The following is a 21,323-nucleotide window of genomic DNA, read 5'->3' on the forward strand; positions in this document are numbered from 1 at the left end:
CTGAGCCCTGTCATATCGTCCCCCCCCCCATGGAGATGGGTAAGTGAGGTACAGGAGCTGGGGGGAGGGGGACACCCTGATATTAGCCGCCCTCTCTCCTCCCACCGCACAGCAAGCAGGAGCAGCTCCAAGGCAGAGGGCAGGAGCAGCACATGGAGGTGGGGGGAAGGACAGCTGAACTGCCAGCAATTTGATAGCCAGCTGGGCGGCTGCCGCACAGGGAACTTAGGGAGGCGGGGAGCTGATAGGGGAGCTGCCGGTCCACCCTGGTTCCAAGCCCCCACTAGCTGCTCTTCCTGCAAGCAGTGGACAAAGCAGGCGGCTGCCAAACGACGTTATAAGGGAGCATTGCGCAACTTTAAACGAACATGTCCTCTAATTGATCAGCAACATAGCAACAAAACGTTAACCAGGATGACTTTAAGTGAGAAGTTACTGTACAAAAGGGGCACAAACATGCTCCAAGCAATTCAGTATTTGATTCAAGCCAACATCCATGGAAATTGTTTAAAGCACTGATATTTGCCCACTACTAGCTTAATTACTTTGGTGAGACTGTCCTATGAAGTAAACAATATAAGTGGCAGCAACATGATGTACTTTTATTGCTTAATTTCAGTGATATCCTCACTAGTCTAAGGCTTTGTATAGATTAATCAGACACATGGAGAACCACATATTAGTTGAGGTGAGATGCGATGACTGCAGTTAGCTAACCGTGTCAATCTGAACAGTAAATGAATATAATTTGTGAGAGCTAAATGACAGTGTTAGAATAAAAGGCTCATATATTGCCAAGGTAATAAATAATTAACGAGTAACTGCACAAAATAGCAGGTTGAACACCGCACCCAAATTCTGAATCTTGACTCAGAAGTAAGTGAGCAGAATGATCCATCTCTCTGCCTCAAATGATAAAACAGCTTTCTCACAACCTAATATGCAGCACCATCTGGCACAAGCACAGAGGAGGCTGAGAACTTCTGGAAGTAAAGCACAAAAGCCATTTAGTTGCTTTAGGAGTTGTCCAAGATATTAAAAAAAAAAAAAAAACACAACCAACCAAGCAAACAAAAAATAACCCTTTAAACTAAGGAACAGGGGTTTTTTTTGGGAGGGGGGGGGGGGAGTTGTTTTATTTATACTCCCTGGTTGAAAACATGGACCACTGAATCTTTTTTAGGGACACTTGCATAGCTAAGCATGCCAATAAAGTGTCATTGAACTGAATTGTTTGGGTATGGGTGTAATAGAGAATTCAGATGGTGTGTATGGGAAGTCAATCGCATACAAAACAGGCCAGGTTTTAGAGTCCTCTTATTTTGTTTCTTTTAATGAGAATTTCAGGACACTGGAATACATTTTCTATGTGAGATCATGGAGCTTTCTATGTTGTTACATGTATAAGCCATAAGTAAAACCACCAGATTAAGCTGTGCTTAGTTTAGGTTTCTCTTTTAAAAAATTTCATACCAGAAGTAACCAATATCACCACTGGTGTGAATCATTGATTGTGCAGCAGCTCCATTTGATGGTCCCATGGCTTTATGTATAATTGAACGGGAACACTATAGCAGCATTGCTGCCCCCTAACGGATTGCAGAACTCTTCTTGCTGAAGGCACTATACAACATGCACCACACTGAGTTGTTAATCTGAGCTGTTTGCCGTATAGATAGAAATGGAGTTCACATTATACTGGTTTAGGTGATATTAGCAAACTCAGGATTCATTATATTATTGCTTTCTGAAAGTGACTTTTAGTGCAGACTGTTTTCTAAATGATCCTTAAAAGACACTCCCTTCCTCCTCATCACCTTCACCTAAGGCAATAACATCTGGTAACATTGATCTATTTGCTGCTAGTTTTCATTAATTGTACCCATCCCTGAGGGTGGTGCAGCTTTGGCGGCAGCTAATTAAAACCTATTTAGAGCTGCTCAGTGCACTTTATCAGACCAGAATTGGCTCTGTTGCTTTAATGGAGACTACGGTTTTCTCTATTATTACCAATTAAGTGAAGTTTATAAGGTTTTCCCTTACATTTCTAAAGTACAGGGAAAGTTATAACTGCCTTTATAACTACCCACCTGGATTCAAATAAATACAATGATGTAAAATTGGCATTTCTTCAAATGTGCTTCAAATTCTCCTTTCATCTGACTCTATGTACATAATATAGGAAAGTGCAGTAAAGTATTGAGAGAAACTGTTGGATTTACAGCACTACAGAGGGCAGTGCCACTAAAATGCATTAATGCAAAACTGTGAATGTCTACCAATGTATATTATTTATGCACAACAATTATTCAAAGTGAATGAGCTCTCACACCCCCTTGAATGACCAAACTCTGCCCAAATTCACAATAGTGTGTGTCAAGAACAATCCCCAGATACAGGAAGCCCGTTTCAAGCAGATATTATGCTCCCCCTGTAGAACAAAAATCACTTCATTTTGAAATTAGGAAGGTTGTTTTCTATTAATCAATAATGGGGTCTGGCCTGTTTCTTCCATTGACCAATAATCACTGAATTGTAAAATGACAAATTATGGGCTTGATCCCATGCCTATTGAAATCAATGACAAAGCTCCCACTGACTTCTGTGGTGCAGGAGCAGAGTTTATTTGCCTATAGGTGGATACACCATATGCCTGTTTGATACTTTCCATAACTCTGAAAATAGAATGTGAGCACCATTATGGTGAGAATATTTAAAGTTCCATTAATTTCCTAAAGAGACATTACATCAACATGTAGAAACAGAAAGCTCATTAAAAGCTTGACAAACTAGAAATCTCTTGTAATCTTACTATGTACTGGGAATATACACCATACGTAAGGGCAGTATTTTAGGATTAAACCCAAAATAAATCCAGTTACAACTCACACTGTATATTTTTAAAGTTGAGCAGAACTTGGTTTCCCTCCAATTTTCTTGTTTGGAACATGATAAAAACAGAGCACTGTTCAAACTAATATTGGAAGCAAGCGCTGATGTTTCTCCTAGGAACTGAAGGAATATTTGGCTGAGGTACCTGAAAGAGTCTGTGTCAACATCATAATAGTCTGGCATGATACATGAAGCCATTTTTTCTCATCCAGGGAGCTCTGTTGCTCTCTGCTGCTTCAATAAGCAGGATAGATCCCAAGTAGACTTCATTATCAGACCCAGACCCCTGAATGAAGCAGCACAACAAAACACGTATTGAGGATTTAACTGATGATGCATGTCAGTAGTCAGGGCCAGCTCCAGGCACCAGCCTGGCGAGCAGGTGCTTGGGTCGGTCACTCCGGAGAGGGGCGGCACGTCCAGCTATTCGGCGGACGGTCCCTCACTCCCACTCGGAGCAAAGGACCTCCCGCCGAATTGCCGCCGCAGATCACGATCGCGGCTTTTTTTTTTTTTTTTTTTTGGGCTGCTTGGGGCAGCCAAAACCCTGGAGCCGGCCCTGTCAGTAGTTCCCAAATATGGGCCACAGACCACTAGTGGTTTGTAGAGTGTTGTCTTGGGGTACAAGGAGTCCCAGTTGGTGACATGATGCTTGCTTTCCTTGTTTTCCTCCAGGCAAATCACATTAAATGAAGCTAATGATACATTTAATAGTTTTACTTGGAAAAGTAATAACAGGAAACAATTGTTGTGGTGACATAGGAATGTTACTTGATTGCTAATGTGTGTGTGGTTGGGGGGTGGGGGAGAGTGTAGGGTGAAGGACTAAAGAAGCCTTTCTCCCAGCACACTCTTCCATGGATGGGATGGGGATAGATCATGGCAGATCCTCTAGCCCCAACCCCACATGCTGCTGTACAGATGGCCTCTGTAGAGCTCACTCTGTACTGTACAGGGCAGGACCGGCTCCAGGCACCAGCTTCTCAAGCAGGTGCTTGGGGCGGCCGCTCCGGAGAGGGACAGCACGTCCAGGTATTCGGCGGCAATTCGGCGGACAGTCCCTCACTCCGCCTGGGAGCAAAGGACCTCCCGCCGAATTGTTGCCGCAGATCGCGATCGCGGCTTTTTTTTTTTTTTTTTTTTTTTTTTGGTTTTGGCTGCTTGGGGCGGCCAAAACCCTGGAGCCGGCCCTGGTACAGGGGGAATACACTGACCTTCCATCATGCATATAGCACCCTCTTGGAGCAGCATAACCACACACATGGTTCTCCACAAGCCAGGGGTATATAACTTTGGTATACTTTTACTAGAAACACTAGCCATTTGGTGATATGCCTGATAATCTATTTTAACTGAAACAGAATTATTTGGACTTGAGGTAAAGCTACAGGGTATCATGACAAAAGAGGTAAATATAAGACCTCTTCCCCCCCTTTGTCCTGAGGTTGTATGTATAGGAATGATGTTGTGCAGGCCTCCCCTCTTTAAATAACATGTCAATTTAATCAATATTAAATTGAGCTGAAAACAACACACAGCTCTGAAAAGGATTTAGGAAGATATCCAATATTTTTTGGGATCCAGGCCAACAAAAATGGAAAGAACAGAAGGTAGCGTAGGTGGGATAAATGGGGCCTGTCTGCTGCCTCATCAAGCGCTCGTAACAGTCAAAAACATATAAGAATCCATTAAAAACATATCTGGGGGCTCACTGAATAGCTGGCATGCAAGATGGCCTTTTCTTGCCTATCTTTTGTCATTAACGTCAGAGTAACTTTTCACAGGCAGGACTTACCGATCTTTTCCGGTCTCCTCCTTAAATACCCCGTCACAGTAATTCATGCGCTTTTCTGTTGTCACATAGATTTTGGCATCGGGGTAGCTGTCAACAGCTTTCTTCAGCATGTTGTACACAATGCCATTGCCATCTTTCCTCATGTTTCGAAAAGGCCCCCAGATGACATATACCGTGCTATTGGTTTCCTTGAAAAAGTAATCGGGATTCTTGAGCAATAGGGGAACACTGGTGTGTGAGACCACTCGTATGGTCGTCTTCTTCCCAACATCCACCTCATAACCCTTGGTAGGAGCATTGTTCATTCTCCATATACAGGAGGACTGGTCAATTTCAATTCCCACTTTCTGACCAGCCATCTGACCCGAGTTCGAAATAATGGCACAGATGTCACAGTCTAGCTGGAGAGGCTGAAAGAGAGAGAACAAAACAGATGACAGGTCCTTACACATTGAACTTGAAAATTTAGTTAAAAGAAGTAAATAGTCAACAAACTGGGAGCAAGATTCTCTCAAAGCACATCAATCCTGTGTAGAGGAGAGGGCGGTAAAGTCTATTGCTCCGAAGCCCTGAATGAGATCCTTTTCTACTAAACAAATCAGCACACGCTAATCTTCTGCTTCTGCTCTCCTCATTTCAAAGTCAACTGGAAAGTAATAATTTTTCTTCCACTATATATTTTTTCCTTTCAATTAAAAGAATTTGAAATAAGAAACATGTAAATAATAGTTAGATGGATGTTTTGTTCCCTTGTAAGAGATTGTTGTCAGTCGTAGATTTAAAAACAGAAAAAAGAATGAAGGAAATGTAGCTGTGCATAGATTGCATATTTCATCTATAGGTCTGGATGAATGGATATTTAATCTGTGATAAAAGTCAGCTCTGAAGTGGCTCTCCAGCAGGCATTCTTCTGCAGCTTGAGCCTATGAACATATGGGAAAACATGCCTGTACTGTTATAAAACAGCTCCTTATGTCTGAAGCACATTATTATATGTATACAGGTTCTCTTCAGAGGACACTTATGTCCCATGGAAGAGCCAATGAGACACAAATGGACTGGGGACCTGTGAGATAGAGGCTTGATCTATGCCTATTGAAGTCAATAGCAAAATTTCCATTGAATTCAATAGTGCAGGTTCAGATCCCAAACCAAGAACACCTGAGTCCTTCTAATGCTGGCTCTGACTCTCTTTGTGGACCTGAGCACATTCTCTGAGCTGCTTCTCTGCATGAAATGGGAATAGCAATAGGTTCCTACTGCACATGGGTATTGGGGGAATTAGCCTGTTTCACATACTGTTTGCCTGACGCATGTGAGACAACCCCCCGATGCCCAAGAAGAGTAAAATTGAGCCCTAAGTCTTTATAAACAGCTAGAAGACGAAAAGCACTATATGTAATTCAAGTGTGTGCCGTGTGAATCTAGAATCCTAAATCCACCTGAAAGCAGACCAGTCCTAGAAGAATCAGCCAGGTCTACATATGCTTAGTGGACCTGGGCTGATGTTGGTCCCTAATCCATCCGATAGCCCAGGTAATGCATCCTCTCCAACTTTACCTTTGATCAGCAACCTGATCTCTTCTTTTCCTCTCTGCCGGCAGTAAATGCCTCCATTTGCCTTCTTACACCAGTGAGTATTGAGCCATCAGCCTTATGGCGTGCTACCTGCCCCTCTAAAGGATGGCTAGCAGCCGAGTGGGAGCCCTTTACTTCAGTGATGTGAATCCATGTCCCAGCCACATTTGACAATTGCAGACTTGGAAGGAAACCAACTAAGACATCCCAATCTGTTCTGTGACAACAAACTAATGCCATAGCTGTGAAAACTGTGAGGTCAGAAGCTGAAAAACAGGTTAGGAGAGGGCCAAATGATAACAATAACAGTGCCTCCTATTTGTAACAAATACGTAACTGAACAAAGGTTCTACCCACCAGGCCCCTGAAGGAACGTTAAGCACAGATGTAAAGGCTTGTGCTGGAGTGATTGGTGTGCTCTAGCTGTTTTTTAAAATGTCTTTTCCTCATTTCACCAGGAGTGAAGGCTGCTTGACCGCACACAAAAGTATCAACAATATTTTCTTTAGAGAATGCTGTATGTTTGGTAGTCTTTGGGAGCTGTCCTGAATAGCTCTCTGGCAGCATGAATGAAATCCCAGGAGATGCAGCTGAACACAACCACCTTTCTGTTTACCACTTAGTTACAGAAATCGTCCCTAAAATACTGAGAGTACATGGATGGATGAACTAAAGAAATCTATAAGCATAACCCACATACCACCATGAAATGACTGTTGCAGTCTCGGTAGATTAATTTATATTTTTTAGGATGAAAGTTCAAACTAACAACTAATGAACAAGGAATTGGTGGACAGGAAAAGATCACTTGGTTCAAGAATCTAGTCCCGTTTAAAGCTGTCTCAGCCTCATGCTATTGCTTTCTCGCTGTGTCCTTCCTTCTTCATTAAAATGTATAGCTCTCTCAGACTCATTTAAATTCTTTGATTTGATGGTCTCACTTGGAAATTTATTCCATGTTTTCTATTCACTGAGTAAAACTGTTCTGCCTCAATAAACGCCATACACTTACACTTGCAATGGTGTCCCTCAGTTTTCTAACCTTTTTGTTGTGATCCATTTATCTTGTTCCATTTTATCAAATCCTTTCATAATTCTGAATGCTGATACATTAGGTTAGCTTGCAATCTGCTCTCTTTCACAGGAAGAGGCTCAGTCTCTTTAGCCTTTCTCAGAACAAATATTTTTAAAAGATGGAATTGCCTTAGCTGTTCTAATTTGCACCTTTTCTACAAGCAATCAGCTCCACGGAAAGCCAATGAAGACTTAACTCAGCACTCCATGTGGACCTGATCCAAAGTTAATCAATGGGCATCTTTCCATCAACTTCAATAGCTTTGAATCAGACCCTCTGCGGTCTAACTACAGAATATGCATCAGTTTTCATTTACTGTTTATTGTAGCCCTCTGTGGAAGTAGCCCAGTAGCCTGTTGTCCTGATTTATAATTGCCACCTTTTAGAATGATGGTTTCAACAATTCTTGCTCTATAACTCTTTTTCCTGTTCAATATTCTATATTACCATTCCTGTGTATTACTAACCCTCCAAGTGCTATATGAGACTGATCCTCTTTCCATTAAACTCAATGGCAAAACTCCAGGGTGTCATATGCACAAAGAGAAGAAAGAAGCAGGGACAGGATTTCTAGTGACAGGTGCATGAATATGGGATGAGAGGGTGGGGGGAGATGGAGATGAGAGAATTACAAAAACCTACCCCATTGATGACTATGTATAGGTGTCTACATCCCAAAAATACTATCATGATTAAACACTAGTTTGTCGGCAACCTTAGCATAGAAGCCAAGAATTGAACTCCATGGAGAACAAAATGCCCTCTTCACCTTTAGAGCTGGTGATCCCATGTCAGGGCACATTGGCAGGACAGTGTGCGGAAGCCTGCACCGATACTGTATATATTCTTTAGTTAAAGGACTTCAATCAAAGGTATAATCCGGCAACTTTCACAAACCCTAAATACATTTACATAATATCTAGATATTATATTACTTAAAGAAAACAAGTGACCATAGACAACCATTCACCTTTTCTTCTCTCCCTCTCTCTTTAGATACTTCTATAGCCCCTAAACTCTGTCTCTCTCTCTGAGCTATTATCTTCAATAATTTGCTTTGCCTCTGTAAAAATGATTCATTGTGCTGTTGCCCAGAACTATATAAAACTCCTCAGCAATGTTAGCTGGGCATGATTCTGACAAATTGTCCCATCTTTTTTGAATGATACATTGTAACAGTTGTGGAGCACTTACATTTTAATCAGTAAGGAAAATGAAATGTTTGACCTTTCAATTTTCTGTGCAAGCTTACAGACAATAGAAAAGATAATTAAAACTGTGAATTAAAACTTGCAAAACAGTGTTGTTTCTCTAGCAAAGAGAAATGTCTGTGTAATAAAGGTCACTTATCAGCCAGTTCTAGTTATTAAATCTTTGTACTTAGTACTGAAGTGGCTCCACAGAATCAAAGGTCAAGTCATTAAATAATGAAACAAGGAGAATTAGAAAAAAGGTCATGAGCAATCTTAACTACAGCTGACCAGATGCATCCAAATTTACTCACGGGTGGGACCAAATGTAGCCCTGGAGGTAAGCAGATGTAGTTCCCACTGGCATGAAGCTGAATTTGGCCCAAGAGATGCAAAACCATCCCTGACTCTGAGTGTACCACAGTGCACCACTCTACCTCTCCTCTGTGCTTTACTCTGTCAGCCTCCTGATTCAATTACTAATGATGTTAAGGAAATGCAGATTTATTTTTTTCCATTGTTATTTTAATAATGAGAAAGTAATTTTGTAATTTGGAGACAATACACATGTAAAATATAAAGGGACAATTATTAGCAATTCACCACATATTAATTTACTCCCCTAATGCTGAAACAAATGAGATCTTTTCTTCTAATCATCCAATTTGAGTGAATTCTAACAAAGCCGGTTGAACAAAGCTCCAGAGATGCATTCCTCATTTCAGTGCCATTTATTCCTCTACTCTTCATGGATGTCTTTAGAGTTTTAGTGTTAGAGGATACAACATGTATAATGATGCCAATAGGGAATAGATTTTGCCTTTATTCATCTTGATGTGCTTTTGAGGTCTTTCAAATGAAAGGTACAAAAGAGGCATTACCCGTCTGGCATTGTTTTTATTGCTTTTCTCTGCTTTACAAGCAAAAAATGTATTTTAATTTTTCCCATATTTCAGTAATGATTAACCAAGCTGTTTTTAATCTACACTGAATCACTTTCTGCAGACTTCTAACTGGGAGCAAAGAATTTCCAGGGTTCTCCTAGAGAATACTTAGCACATTTGAAAGAAGGAAAGAGAGTCAATGCTCAATTTGCTTGCGTGTTCACAAACCAAAATTTTCAATTTGATGCAGCTCTCAGGAGCACCATATAAAAATAATAATCTATAGCTAACATCAAATAATAATAAGCAGCCCCAGATCTGATTACACTGTGGTTGTTCCCCTTTTCCTCCTGCCTTTTTTTTTTTTTTTTAAACTCCAGCAGTTGGTTTGGCTCCTATCTCGGCATTGCACTGCAGCAAATGTCTGAGTCTTCATAAAATGTAATATTAAAATTCATAAACATTTTAACATTTGGACATTATTTCAAAATAAGCCATGTGTCAACATGTGTCTCAGTTTCTAAATGATATGGAACATAATGCTCCCTTCTTTATAATGATCTTCCTGAGACACAAGTGACTAGGGTATTTTATTTAGGTGTGTGTCTCTGTCAATTGTATGTGCCTAGTTACTCCATGTATGAGAGGAAGTTTTTATTTGAATTGTATGAGTTGGAGACCAGAGTACGATAGTTTCTGAATGGGAAGTCTTTCAACAAAGGGCTGAATAAAGAAGGATCACCGGCTTCTTGTTCCAGACATGGATTTAGCTGCCACAGGACTATTATTCATGGATAAAAGTTCTTTAAGGGTATGTCTACACTGCAATTAGACACCTGCACCTGGCCCGTGTCAGCTGACTCGGGCTTGTGGGGCTCGGGCTAAGGGGCTGTTGAATTGCAGTATAGATGTTCGGACTCGGGCTGCAGCCCGAGATCTGTGATCCTCCCACCTTGCAGGGTCCTAGAGCCCGGGCTCCAGCCCAAGCCTGAATGTCCACACCACAATTAAAAAGCCCATGAGCCCAAGCCTGAGTCAGCTGGCAAGGGCCAACTGCAGGTTTTTAATTGCAGTGTAGACTTACCCTGAAAGGGCCACGTCGTCCCCTTTACTTTGGCTAGAAGAGGGCACTGGTATTTTATGGATTGTTGCTGTGTTTGGTGGGCAAACCTGGTAGCGTGCCTTTATTACAGCTACACTGCCATTGCAACAGGGCAGGCAGCCTGAGGGCTTGGAACACATTTGATACTTTTCCCATGAATGCCATTATCTTCTTCAGAATAGAAGCCTTTTGTTTAAAAAAAATTACCATTTTTACCCTTGTGATTGCGAAGAAAACCTTCCAAATGCAAACCACAGTGTAAACAGATGCAGCAGCATCTTTCTGAGTCTGCAGACAGACTGCTCCAGTGCCTTTGTGGCTGCTTGCAGCTTTCCTAACAGCAGTGGACAGGAATGTCATCAGTGTCTGCCACTGCTGTTGGGAACAGCATGGGCAGCTTTGAAACTGATAAGAGTCAGGTAAATTTTACTCTGTTAGAGCTTGAGAAAGCTCTGAGCAGCAGCTGGGGTAGGCACTGAAACTAGTAACCGGGTTTTTCCCTGGTCAGTGGGATCATCTTCTTAGCTTGGTCCCCTGGTTGTTAGGTAGCTGATAAACCATTCTAGCCCTATATCTGAGGGCAAGGCAGTGTTGGCATGACTATAGATAAGTGTGTTGGTGGGTGACTGATGGAAACAGGGTATAAGAGAGAGAGACTGACTTTTAGGTGAGAACTGGGAGAAAATATATAAAGGAAAATGTAGAATATACAATACAATGTAGGGCTAGAAAGACAAAGGGATATGAAGAGATGGAATGTAAGGGAAAGGGCGAAACAGAGGAAGCAGACACTGAAAATGAAACAGGCAAAGAAATAAATGTTCTATAGGAAAGTCAGAAAAAGTGGTGTGAAGCCAGGAAAAGGTAAAAGGCCCAACAAAAACCAGAGAGACTTAGTAAGTGACAACATTAAAATAACTATTGCATAGAAAGCTGAACTTTTCATCCAGCAAAACCCAAGAAATTACTTTTCTAGAACATGCGTAATGTCATTCAAATGTTCTAGCTAATGGCTGTAAATAACCAGAATGCTTGTCCAACTCCATCTATCACTCATTTGCAAATATACCGCCTTTGGAATATCATAGGGTTGTAATAGTTCAAGAGCCAGAAATTGTTCTAGCCAAATGCTTGCTTGCTGCATGCTGAAGCCAATAACCCATTCATGTTAACACTCACCATGTTGCTTACTTGCTCTCATTAGCATTGTAGGATTGGTTGTGTCTTGTGCTGAGTAAAGGTAACAATACTACACAATTTAAGTAAGAAGTTTTTACAACAAATTGCATTAACTCTAAACATAAAATAATCAGTTTTCAACATGCAATGGCCTCTGTCCAAAATGTGCTTAAAGCTCTTTTGCAGCTTTCTACAGTGTTTGTGTAAGCGGGAAAATAGTCCCACTATTGTGGGGAACTTTCCTGGCTTCTGCACTACCCTGATGAAATGGGCTAGCGGAAGGATCCGAGTCCTTGCTCCCACTTCCTTTACCCAGAGGCCTCCCTGCCCTCGAGGACTCCCCTTGCATTCTCCTGTCTGGCAGAGTCCTCGTAACCCCAACAAGGCTGGGCCCAGGATTCCTGGGGGGGCTCGACCCCCAACCTTGCTGTGGTCACCTAGGTCAGGGGCTAGGGTGTCCTCACTCCGGGATACTCTCTCTGCACCGGATGCTTTCCTGACCTTACATACGATTTAAAGCAAAAGGAATAAGGAAAAATGGGAAAGGTTAAGGAAACATCACCCCGCTCTGTGGCAGGGAACATCACAAACAGTGTCTCTGGAATGTCAGGGCAGTTCACAGTCTGTTTCTTGTAGGTCCCAGGCTCCTTCTCAGGCCCTGGCTGCGCTGCAGAGACGCTGTGGGTCGGATACTTGTTCTGGAGGTGGCCACACGCTCTCAGGCTCTAGGTGGCAGGACCCTTCTTCCCAGCGTCACCCCTGCCCTGTCAGGGTTACGATCTCCCTCCAAGTCTGGCCTGCAGAGCCTCTTGGCTGAGGCATCTCCCTGTGCTGGGCCCACTGCCCAGGGTCCCCCTCACTCTCCCCAGCTGCTCACCATATTCGGCTCCAGACTGCTCCACTCTGCCTCAGTACGGCTGCTGCTGCTGCTCTTTCTTCAGCTCCCTGGGCTGCTTGTCTGGCCTCTCTGGCTCTGGTTGCTGCAGCTCTGCTCCCAGGGCAGCTCTGCTCTCTCTGGGCTGTGCTCTGGCTTTGGGGCTGCAACTCTGCTCCCAGCAGCTTAACTCGGGCCCCTGCTCTCTCCTTAGCTCAGCCCCACTCTGTCTGACCAAGGCAATTCCAGCTCACACTGAGGACAGGAGCCTCCTGACTCCTTGACTAGCCTGCCCGCCCTGTCAATCAGGCTGACCTGGAGCGTTGGCCTCTCCCCATTGCCCCTGGGGACTGTCAGTCTCAGGCTCCTGATTTCCCATTGACCCTTCCCCTTTTAGTGCTGGGAGCTAGCCACCAAAACACCGCCACTGAATGTTAGTATGGGGATAACAGTCCCCTTACATTTGCAACAATACTGTCCAAAGAATACATGGTACTGATGAAACAGGTTGGAGCCTCCTTTCAATTAATGCCACAATTTAAGTTGTCTTATAAAGTTATCCTTCGCATTGTCTCTCTTTGATTTTTTCATGAGATACTAGTGATAAAATTAAATATGTTTTACTAATCAGGCAGATATGAACATTTCTTTCCTCTTTATGCAGGGATATTTGCTAGAAAAACAGTACAAAGCACCAGGAGGTAAAATGTCAGTTACAGCTCAAGGATACACAGTGTGAAGGAACATACTGTTAGTGCATGGACTGGATTGTGAATGAATCACAATACCAGAGGACCAAAAATAATTTCTCACATCTGATATCTCACATTGTAGCCCAGTACAATTTAAAGTAACGCACAGCACATAATCCTCCCATACAGAGTGTACTACAGAATGAGGTTTTTGAAGACAACCAAGGCCAAGATGACTCTCCATAATGGCTCTTTGATTCCTCTGAAGACCAGCCTGCTAGCAATAAATATCTGCACAAAGAATTCACTGTCACTCTGGAACGGAGTCAATTATCGGGGGGGGGCAACCCAGAAATTTTATTTGATTATGTCTCAGAAAGACATTGACCCATATTTAAAATACTGGCGGAGAGTGGGGGAGATTATTTTGCAACCACTGGTTTAATTTGTATTTATAGTAAATGCCCACAGATAGCACTAAAATATATAATATATGCAGAAGATCTGTTCTGATTTCGCTTTCCTCTAATAACTTCCTATTAGCAGCACTTGTCATTAATAATGGGCCATTATCTAGGAATTTAGTTGGCCAAATTACAGATGCAGGAGGGTGACTGGCTGTTATGTCTCCCATCTGAATAGGTCTGAACATTTTCCACCAGCAAATTATATGATTTCTAAAATGAAGTTTTCACTTTATTTCTGGTCAATTTATTTGTGCCTTGATCTGAGAAAGTGATATTAGACTGAGCAACAAAAACTCACGAAAGAACTAGATTGTATTCCCATTATTTTAAAAAAGTGGAAATCCAGCTAACAGGCTAGAAGCCTCATCTCCAATTTATTTCAGTACCATGCTGTCTAGATCCATTATTTAATTTAGTCACTCTTGGTGGTCCATCTATCAAATTATTTGTATGCATGGAGAGAAAGTGATAAGCTAAAATGCTAATTATCTATTTTTCTGAAATTAAAAAAATCTATGCTAAGAATAACAATAAGGCTTATTACAACAGTTGTTAAACCAATACCATTCTTCATTTGACAAAATAAACCTTAACAAGCTTTCTGAGTCCAGAGTTTTAATTGCTGGACACTTTATCTAATAAGGAAATGCATGTTTGCTGCTGGCCATATACTTTTCTCTTACCCTCAATACTATACCAGGAATATTTGCTGTCCTATGTTGTGGCTGAGTCAGCCGTAAGAATTCTCCTTTTACAAATCTAAGGTCCAAGCTCCCAAATCATTATTTTTTAAAGTTTTGAACTTGAAGCATTAAAAACTATTTTTAGTTACAGAAAGCAACAAACTCAGCTTTAAGTTTCAATATGAGACACAAGCACTTAAACACTATGGTTTGGGCGCTATAGGAAAACTTTAAGACAGATTTGGTTTTTTTGCTCAGATAATTAGAAAGATGCCTTTTAAAGCCTTTTAAGTTATTAATGGGAACTACTGGAGGTTAGCTGCATTTTTAAAAACCTTGAAACTAAAGGGACGTTTTAACTGAATGATTTACTGTGCACAGGCATTGCTGTAGTTTATTTGATTATGGTTCCTATTACAATGCTGATTCAGTGCATATGTCAATTAGCCACATTTTAATCAGTGCTATATACTTCATTGTGTGCTCTCCCTCCATCTCTGAATTGAGTATGGCACCCCAGAGAGCCTTATTCACCACTACTTGACCCAGCCAAAGTTTTCCCAAAGGAAGGCCCCGATTCTGCAATGAGTGCCACAGATGGACCCCTTCATCTCTGCTGACTGTACATAGAAAATTTTGTCCCAGCACCCACTCCTGTATTTGAAACCTAGGAGACTGTTAGCTCCTTACTTCTCTGAGGGTGGCCACCAGGTTGATTTGGCTAGATGGTTCCATGTGTCAGCCTCCTCCTTTGTGTGTATTTGTTTTTAAACATCCATTTGCTTGAATGAGGTCTGGGCTCTTCTTTGCTTCCAGGGGCAGGTTATCAAGCTCTCTCTCATAACAATAGCATGACGAGAGAGAGAGCGCTTTTTTTAAATGGACAGAATCTGGACATAGTACACATTTGTGCTATAGGTTCTGTACTTCTAACAGCTTTGAGTGGTGGAGACCTGTCCTTTTGGAGCAGGAAGAAGTGAGTCCTGTCCTTCTGCCTTGGTGAAGTCCAATCACAAAGTCCTGTATGGCCACAGATTAGTTATCAAATAATGAACCAAAAGAATACCCATACAGATTTCAGACTGTATCCAGGCAAAATTCCAGCTGAAATCAATGGGAGCTTGAATAGCATGGAAATTGGAAGAACAGACCCTTAATTTCCATGAAAATAATGCCGTGGAATATTTTGTTCCTGTAGCTTTGTCAGTGCCCAAGGTTTTCCATTCCTTTCCTTTCCCGGCTGATTATTTAAAAAAAAATGTAAAATCTCTAAAAGCACCTAAATGTTTTTTAAAGGCAAGATGTATGTTAAAATAACAGTTTCCTTGTAAGAAAATATTTACATTAATTAGTGCTCAAATCAAATGTGGAGGCTTCTGAGTTTGTGGTCTATGATTCATACTCCCCCAAAAAGTCATAGATGTGGTAGAAAGCAAATTGTGCATATTAGGTGTGTGTCTGTGTTTGGGTGATACACACAAACACCTACATTCAAAGGTGTTTGTGTGTGTGGGGGGGTCATTATGGGCTAAAGGGACTAAGTCCCACCAATAATCCCACAACAGCGTAAGATGGTTGCTGTACTGTAGGGTGAAGTACTAACTGCTGCCTTCAGGGGACAACTGGTGGGTCTGGAGATGGAGTGCCCAAACCGCAGGTAGCAGAGGAAGGAGGCACAGGGAAAGCAGTGACATTTCAGTGGGGCTAATTCAGTGAATAGGGCTCTCTGCACATGCTCCTTACTGTTTTCCCTCATGCTTCTTCAGACCCAACAAGGTTGCATAGTGTTAGAGGTTTGGGGTTTTTTTTGTTTTTTGATGGTTGTTGTCATCTCCCTCATCTGAGGCATGGCCCTGGCTGGAGACAGGACACCGGATGGAGGGTCAGGGTTCTGAGGTGGCTCCAAGAATACTCTCTCAGGCATTTGACTGGCTGGTTCTTGCCTGCATGCTCAGGGTCTAACTGATCACCATACGTGGGATTGGGAAGAAATTTCCCCCTAGGTCAGGCTGGCAGTGACTGTGGGAGGCTATCTCCTTGCTCTGCAGTGCATGGGTGCAGGTCACTTGGCAGGATTATCTGGGTATATCCCACATAATCATTTCCCTGCCATGGCAGGGGCCTCAGGCACTGGTGCACCACAGTACTGCCTATTATCGTCCAGTGGCACATAATAGTCTAGTCTCCTGTGGGCTGTAATACTTTGCTCTAATTTTGATTGTTAGGTTTAATGTGCAGGTGCCACGTGGTGTTAGTGGTCTGATATACACAGTAGGTAAGACGAGATGACTGAGTGGACCCTTCTGGCCTTTAACTCTGACTCTAAGTGTGTGCTGGGGGTGAGGGAATGGGCTGAGACAGGCAGCAGGTTCTGACACAGGGGAAAGGGAAATTCCTGATCCTGGTGGTGGTGGAGGGACTTGATGATGGGTGGTAGGTAGAAGAAGGAAGTGTGCTGCAATAGTGTGTTGTGCGGGGGAGTGTGGAGAAGGTGTTCTGGGTCGGGGGGCGGAGGGGTGTCTCAGGTTGAAGAGGCTTAGAGCTGAAGACTGTGGTTCTGAGAAATGGAGAGGTTAGGAAGAGTAGGGGTGCTCAGCTGGGGAGGAAATATTGACTACCAAATGGCTCTTTACTCTAGAGGAGAAAGGCATAACAAGAGCCAATGGCTGGAAGCCGAAGCCAGACACATTTAAATTAGAAATACGGTACAATTTTTTTTAAACAGTGAGGGCGATTAACCATTGGAACAAACTACCAAGAGAAGTCGTGGATTCTCCATCTCTTGATGTCTTCATATCAAGACTGGATGTCATTCTGGAAGATATGCTTTACTCAAATACAGAGGTAACTGGGTCACATGGAATGGGCTGTGACATCCAGGAGGTCAGACTAGATGCTCTAATCATCCCTTCTGGCCTTAAAACCAATGAATCTATGAACTGGGAACAGAATGTGTGCACGCATGCGTGATCAGGAGCAGATGGAAGGTGGAGCTGGAGGAGCAGAAGCTGTTAAGAAGATTCTGAGCCAGGAAATGGATGGGTTAGGCAGAGTTCAGTGCACAGGGATTGAGTCAATTAATGGCCTTTGTGTGCGTAGCTATGTGTAGGAGGCCCGCACACAGGAGAGAACAGAAGATTGGAGACGGAGATGTTGCAACTAGGAAAGTACAGTAAAGAGGTTACAGAGAGAAAACGGTTTTCTTCCACCCTGCCCTTTACTGCAAAGTGTCACTGTTTTTTATTTGAAAGGGGGGAGGGAGAGGGTGTCCCTTTTTATTTCCACTTCCCCAAAGTATTCCTTATCCCCCAGTAAAATGTTTCCCTGTAATACCCATGAATACAGTGCCCTAGTTTTTCCACTTTGAAAATATGAAGAGTGTGTGTGGAGAAAGGGATCTTGCTATCTTTAGCCCCACCAGCAACATTTCTAGGATCCAGCTGCCACTGTGGAAGTGAGTATGTGCACAAACACACACACACTGCTTGAGTCTGGGAGAGGCATATTTTCATAAAGATATAAATCAAAATAAATATACAAACATATTACCCAAGACCAAAATAAAAAAAATAGTACACCAAAGTAAAAGTCACGAAGACAACAATTTCCTAAAGGGGTTAACAAAACAAAAAACAAAACCACAAAAAATAAAGGAACGCTGAATTTTTTAAAACAAACAAACATTGAAAGTTTGGAAATGTTAAGTGATGACAAAAATTTAAAAACCAACAAAATATTGGAAAATATGAAGTCACGATAACTCAAACAACCTTAACTCGCTCCAACAATCACTAACCCGACTAATATAATGTTTAATTTCATACATTACTGATTAGAAGTGCTAAAATATAACACCCCTTTATCATCTTCCATATATTTCCAAGTCATTTAACTAGCTTTGATACTTTTAAGAGTCCATTTTAAAATTGTGAATGAATGAGAGTTGAATAGTTAATGAAACCTAAAGTGTCTCTTTCTCCTTACGTTGCTCCTTTTTACTTTGCCTGCCTGCCACAATCACACACAGATGAGAGCAGTAGAAAGGAAAGTCTGTTAAACAAAAAGCACACTGGTGGATGATAAAATTTGGTAGCAAAGAAAAATATTGAGGGCCCCCGGTGGACATGAAAAATATTCCAGGGGAGTCCATGAAGCAAATGAATCTCTACTTCAAATGTCTGAAACCTTGCCAGACAGGCAAATAGTTTGTGCCTGTCCTAAACATTTTGAAAGTTGCTTGTTTAGACTGTACATCAGACTTCCAATCTTGCAAAGGGCCTACATTAAATAAATCATATTGTTAGTCGAAACACTGTTCTGTGCAGTCACAATGCTGGGTTCTACAGCTGGGGTTCAGTACCTGCCCCAAAGTGTGCTCCATGTCTGTACTGGGCTATCTTGAGTATCACTTCAAAAGTTTTTTTTCTCTTAATTAATTGGCCTCTCAGAGTTGGTAAGACAACTCCCACCTGTTTATGCTCTCTGTATGTGTGTATATATATCTCCTCAATATATGTTCCATTCTATATGCATCCGAAGAAGTGGGCTGTAGTCCACGAAAGCTTATGCTCTAATAAATTTGTTAGTCACTAAGGTACCACAAGTACTCCTGTTCTTCTTTTTGCAGATACAGACTAACATGGCTGCTACTCTGAAATCCATGCAGTCAGTGTAGCATAGGGTCATATGGGAAATCTGGATGGGACTCATTCTTGTGTCCTTTGTTTCTGAGGCTGGTTCATACTGACTGCAGTGTGAAAATGAAGTGTTTATATGATGGCCACCATCTCAGCCAACACATCGGTGATTGATCCCAGGGCCTCCAGCACTGAAAGCAACCCATTTAGTGCCCGGGGAAGGAGGGCATGGCTATGCTGCTATTACATACCATTTTGGTAACTGCTGTGCCTGCACCAGTGTTGGCTGATGTATTTCTGGTTGCACACGTCAAGTCAACGGACATTGAATTTATGGTAGATGAGATAAAAAGCAATTTGAAAAGAACTAGTCCAGCATGATGAATTCTTTTCTAACTTAAAACCTAAAGCACTGCAACAAGCTAGGGGTCATTTAGCATAAACTGTAGCTCATTAGCTGGGGAGAATGTAAAGTCATATCTCCAGGGATGTGTAATAAGAAATCAGAATATAACATATATGAAATTCTGGAAAAATAGGGGGACAGCCTATGCAATCAGATCAGCAAATCTGCAACTATAACACAGTAGAAAGTGATAGATGCTGCTAAATGTGGGATGAGAAAAATTGATTCTGAAAAGATATCTAGCAACTAAATACTGTACTTATCCCCTGCCCTAGTAACAATTGCACTTTAGTAGCAGACACATTGCTAATTCTGTCAGAAGATCCTTACAGAAATGCTGCAGACCCTATTTTTTCATTATTGCTGTTTTGAAAAACAAAGTCCTGTGGTGCTTTTTCCTCTATCAACCCTGCTTATGAATTCATAGCACAGCATGAAGGTTATTAAAATCCCATATGTGAGAACCACACATAGCACACGGAGATATGAATTGGCATTCCATGGAGATAATGCTATCTAATGGGCAAAACAAGAAGTATGGTTTCATTCTCATTCAGAGTACATTTGAAAAGGGCAAAGCATCTGACTGCTGCTCATGGATAGCTGACCATTTCTCCTTCTTACATATGGATTAATAGTAAAAAGTAAATAGCATGGTAGTTATCTTGCCAAGACTGGATATTCCCATGACACCTTTTACTGGCAATCACTTGACATGAAGTGGATTAAATGCAGCTTGGGCTACCTAGATATAGTGACAAACTATTAAACACATCATGGTTTACTCCCACTCGTGTATTTTAAAACAAAATGTAATTAACTGCCAAGATAGCCAATATACCTCACAAAGTAATTCCAGATGCCTGCATGTCTGATAATTTCTTTATTTTTACAATTATTCATTTAGCACCAGTTTCACTGTTGAAACACAACAGTTTAATGCTTTGTTTTATTTCATTGCCAAAACAAATTCAGTTTCAAGCAGCAGGCAGTGCCATGGTGAATGCTCTCAGCAGCTGGGAGAGCTTCAAAAAAATCTGTCTGGGAGAGAAAGTTTGCTTGAGAACAAACAAACCATAAAAAGTTTTCAAGCTCTCAGAATCCTAGGAAAGCTTCATTAAAGTTGACAATACTTCACAGTCAGGGAGAACCTCTCCACCCCAAGAGAATTAAGAAATAATAATAGCACAGTTAAGTTTGATGTCTGAAACATCCTCTATTTAAGAGCAATGACCTTCATGAGGACAAACTCAAAGAATTATTAGGCCATTTCTCTAACTTGGCTGATCAATCAGCAGTCTAGGTGAAACCACAGGTGTCTGATGCTAGTCATCACTAATGGTAGGCATAGACTATCAAAGGCAAGGTCTGAAAACTGCAGTGAAGCAGCATGGGACCCAACCACCTTCTAGCAAAAGAATCTCTTTGGTCAATTGTTTGATATTACTGTTGTACTGTTCAAAATGCTTTCCTTCACTTGCTGAGTCTTTCTAATGGTGCCCAGCTGTGTAGCATCTCACTCTTATGCAACCATTGCTGAAATTTTGAGATGGGTCTAAGCTGTGAGATTTGTATCTGAATGTGAACTTTTCCCAGGTTCAGGAGCGTTCAGATTCAAAGTTCTCATTTTTGCCAAATTGTTCTGTCATTCAGTTGCACTCGACAACCTTGACCAAGTGTGAAAGTTCTCATCCCATGATCATAACACATTTTTTATTTGCTGGATACTACTTGAGTGCCATAGCTGACACCAGTATCCAAATCTATAATCTAGATAACTATTTCGTGGAGGAGGAGGAGAGAAGACATGGAGAAGAAAATAGTTTCATAATTGCCTTGAAAACTTTTGATTCTGACTCCCTGCCCTAA

General features: G+C 41.7%; 1 protein-coding gene across 3 annotated transcripts in view; it reads right to left on the reverse strand.

Annotated features, from left to right (window-relative positions):
- Positions 1 to 21,323, reverse strand: part of ST6GALNAC3 (ST6 N-acetylgalactosaminide alpha-2,6-sialyltransferase 3) — a 336,438-nt gene that overhangs the window by 107,005 nt on the left and 208,110 nt on the right. For all 3 annotated transcript variants that reach the window (XM_034778727.1, XM_034778728.1, XM_034778729.1), the window contains exon 3: positions 4,688 to 5,097. In XM_034778727.1, the coding sequence (XP_034634618.1) occupies positions 4,688 to 5,097 (410 nt within the window). The remainder of the gene's footprint in view (positions 1 to 4,687; positions 5,098 to 21,323) is intronic.

Source organism: Trachemys scripta, chromosome 8, assembly GCF_013100865.1.
Source record: "Trachemys scripta elegans isolate TJP31775 chromosome 8, CAS_Tse_1.0, whole genome shotgun sequence".
Classification (NCBI taxonomy): domain Eukaryota; kingdom Metazoa; phylum Chordata; order Testudines; family Emydidae; genus Trachemys; species Trachemys scripta.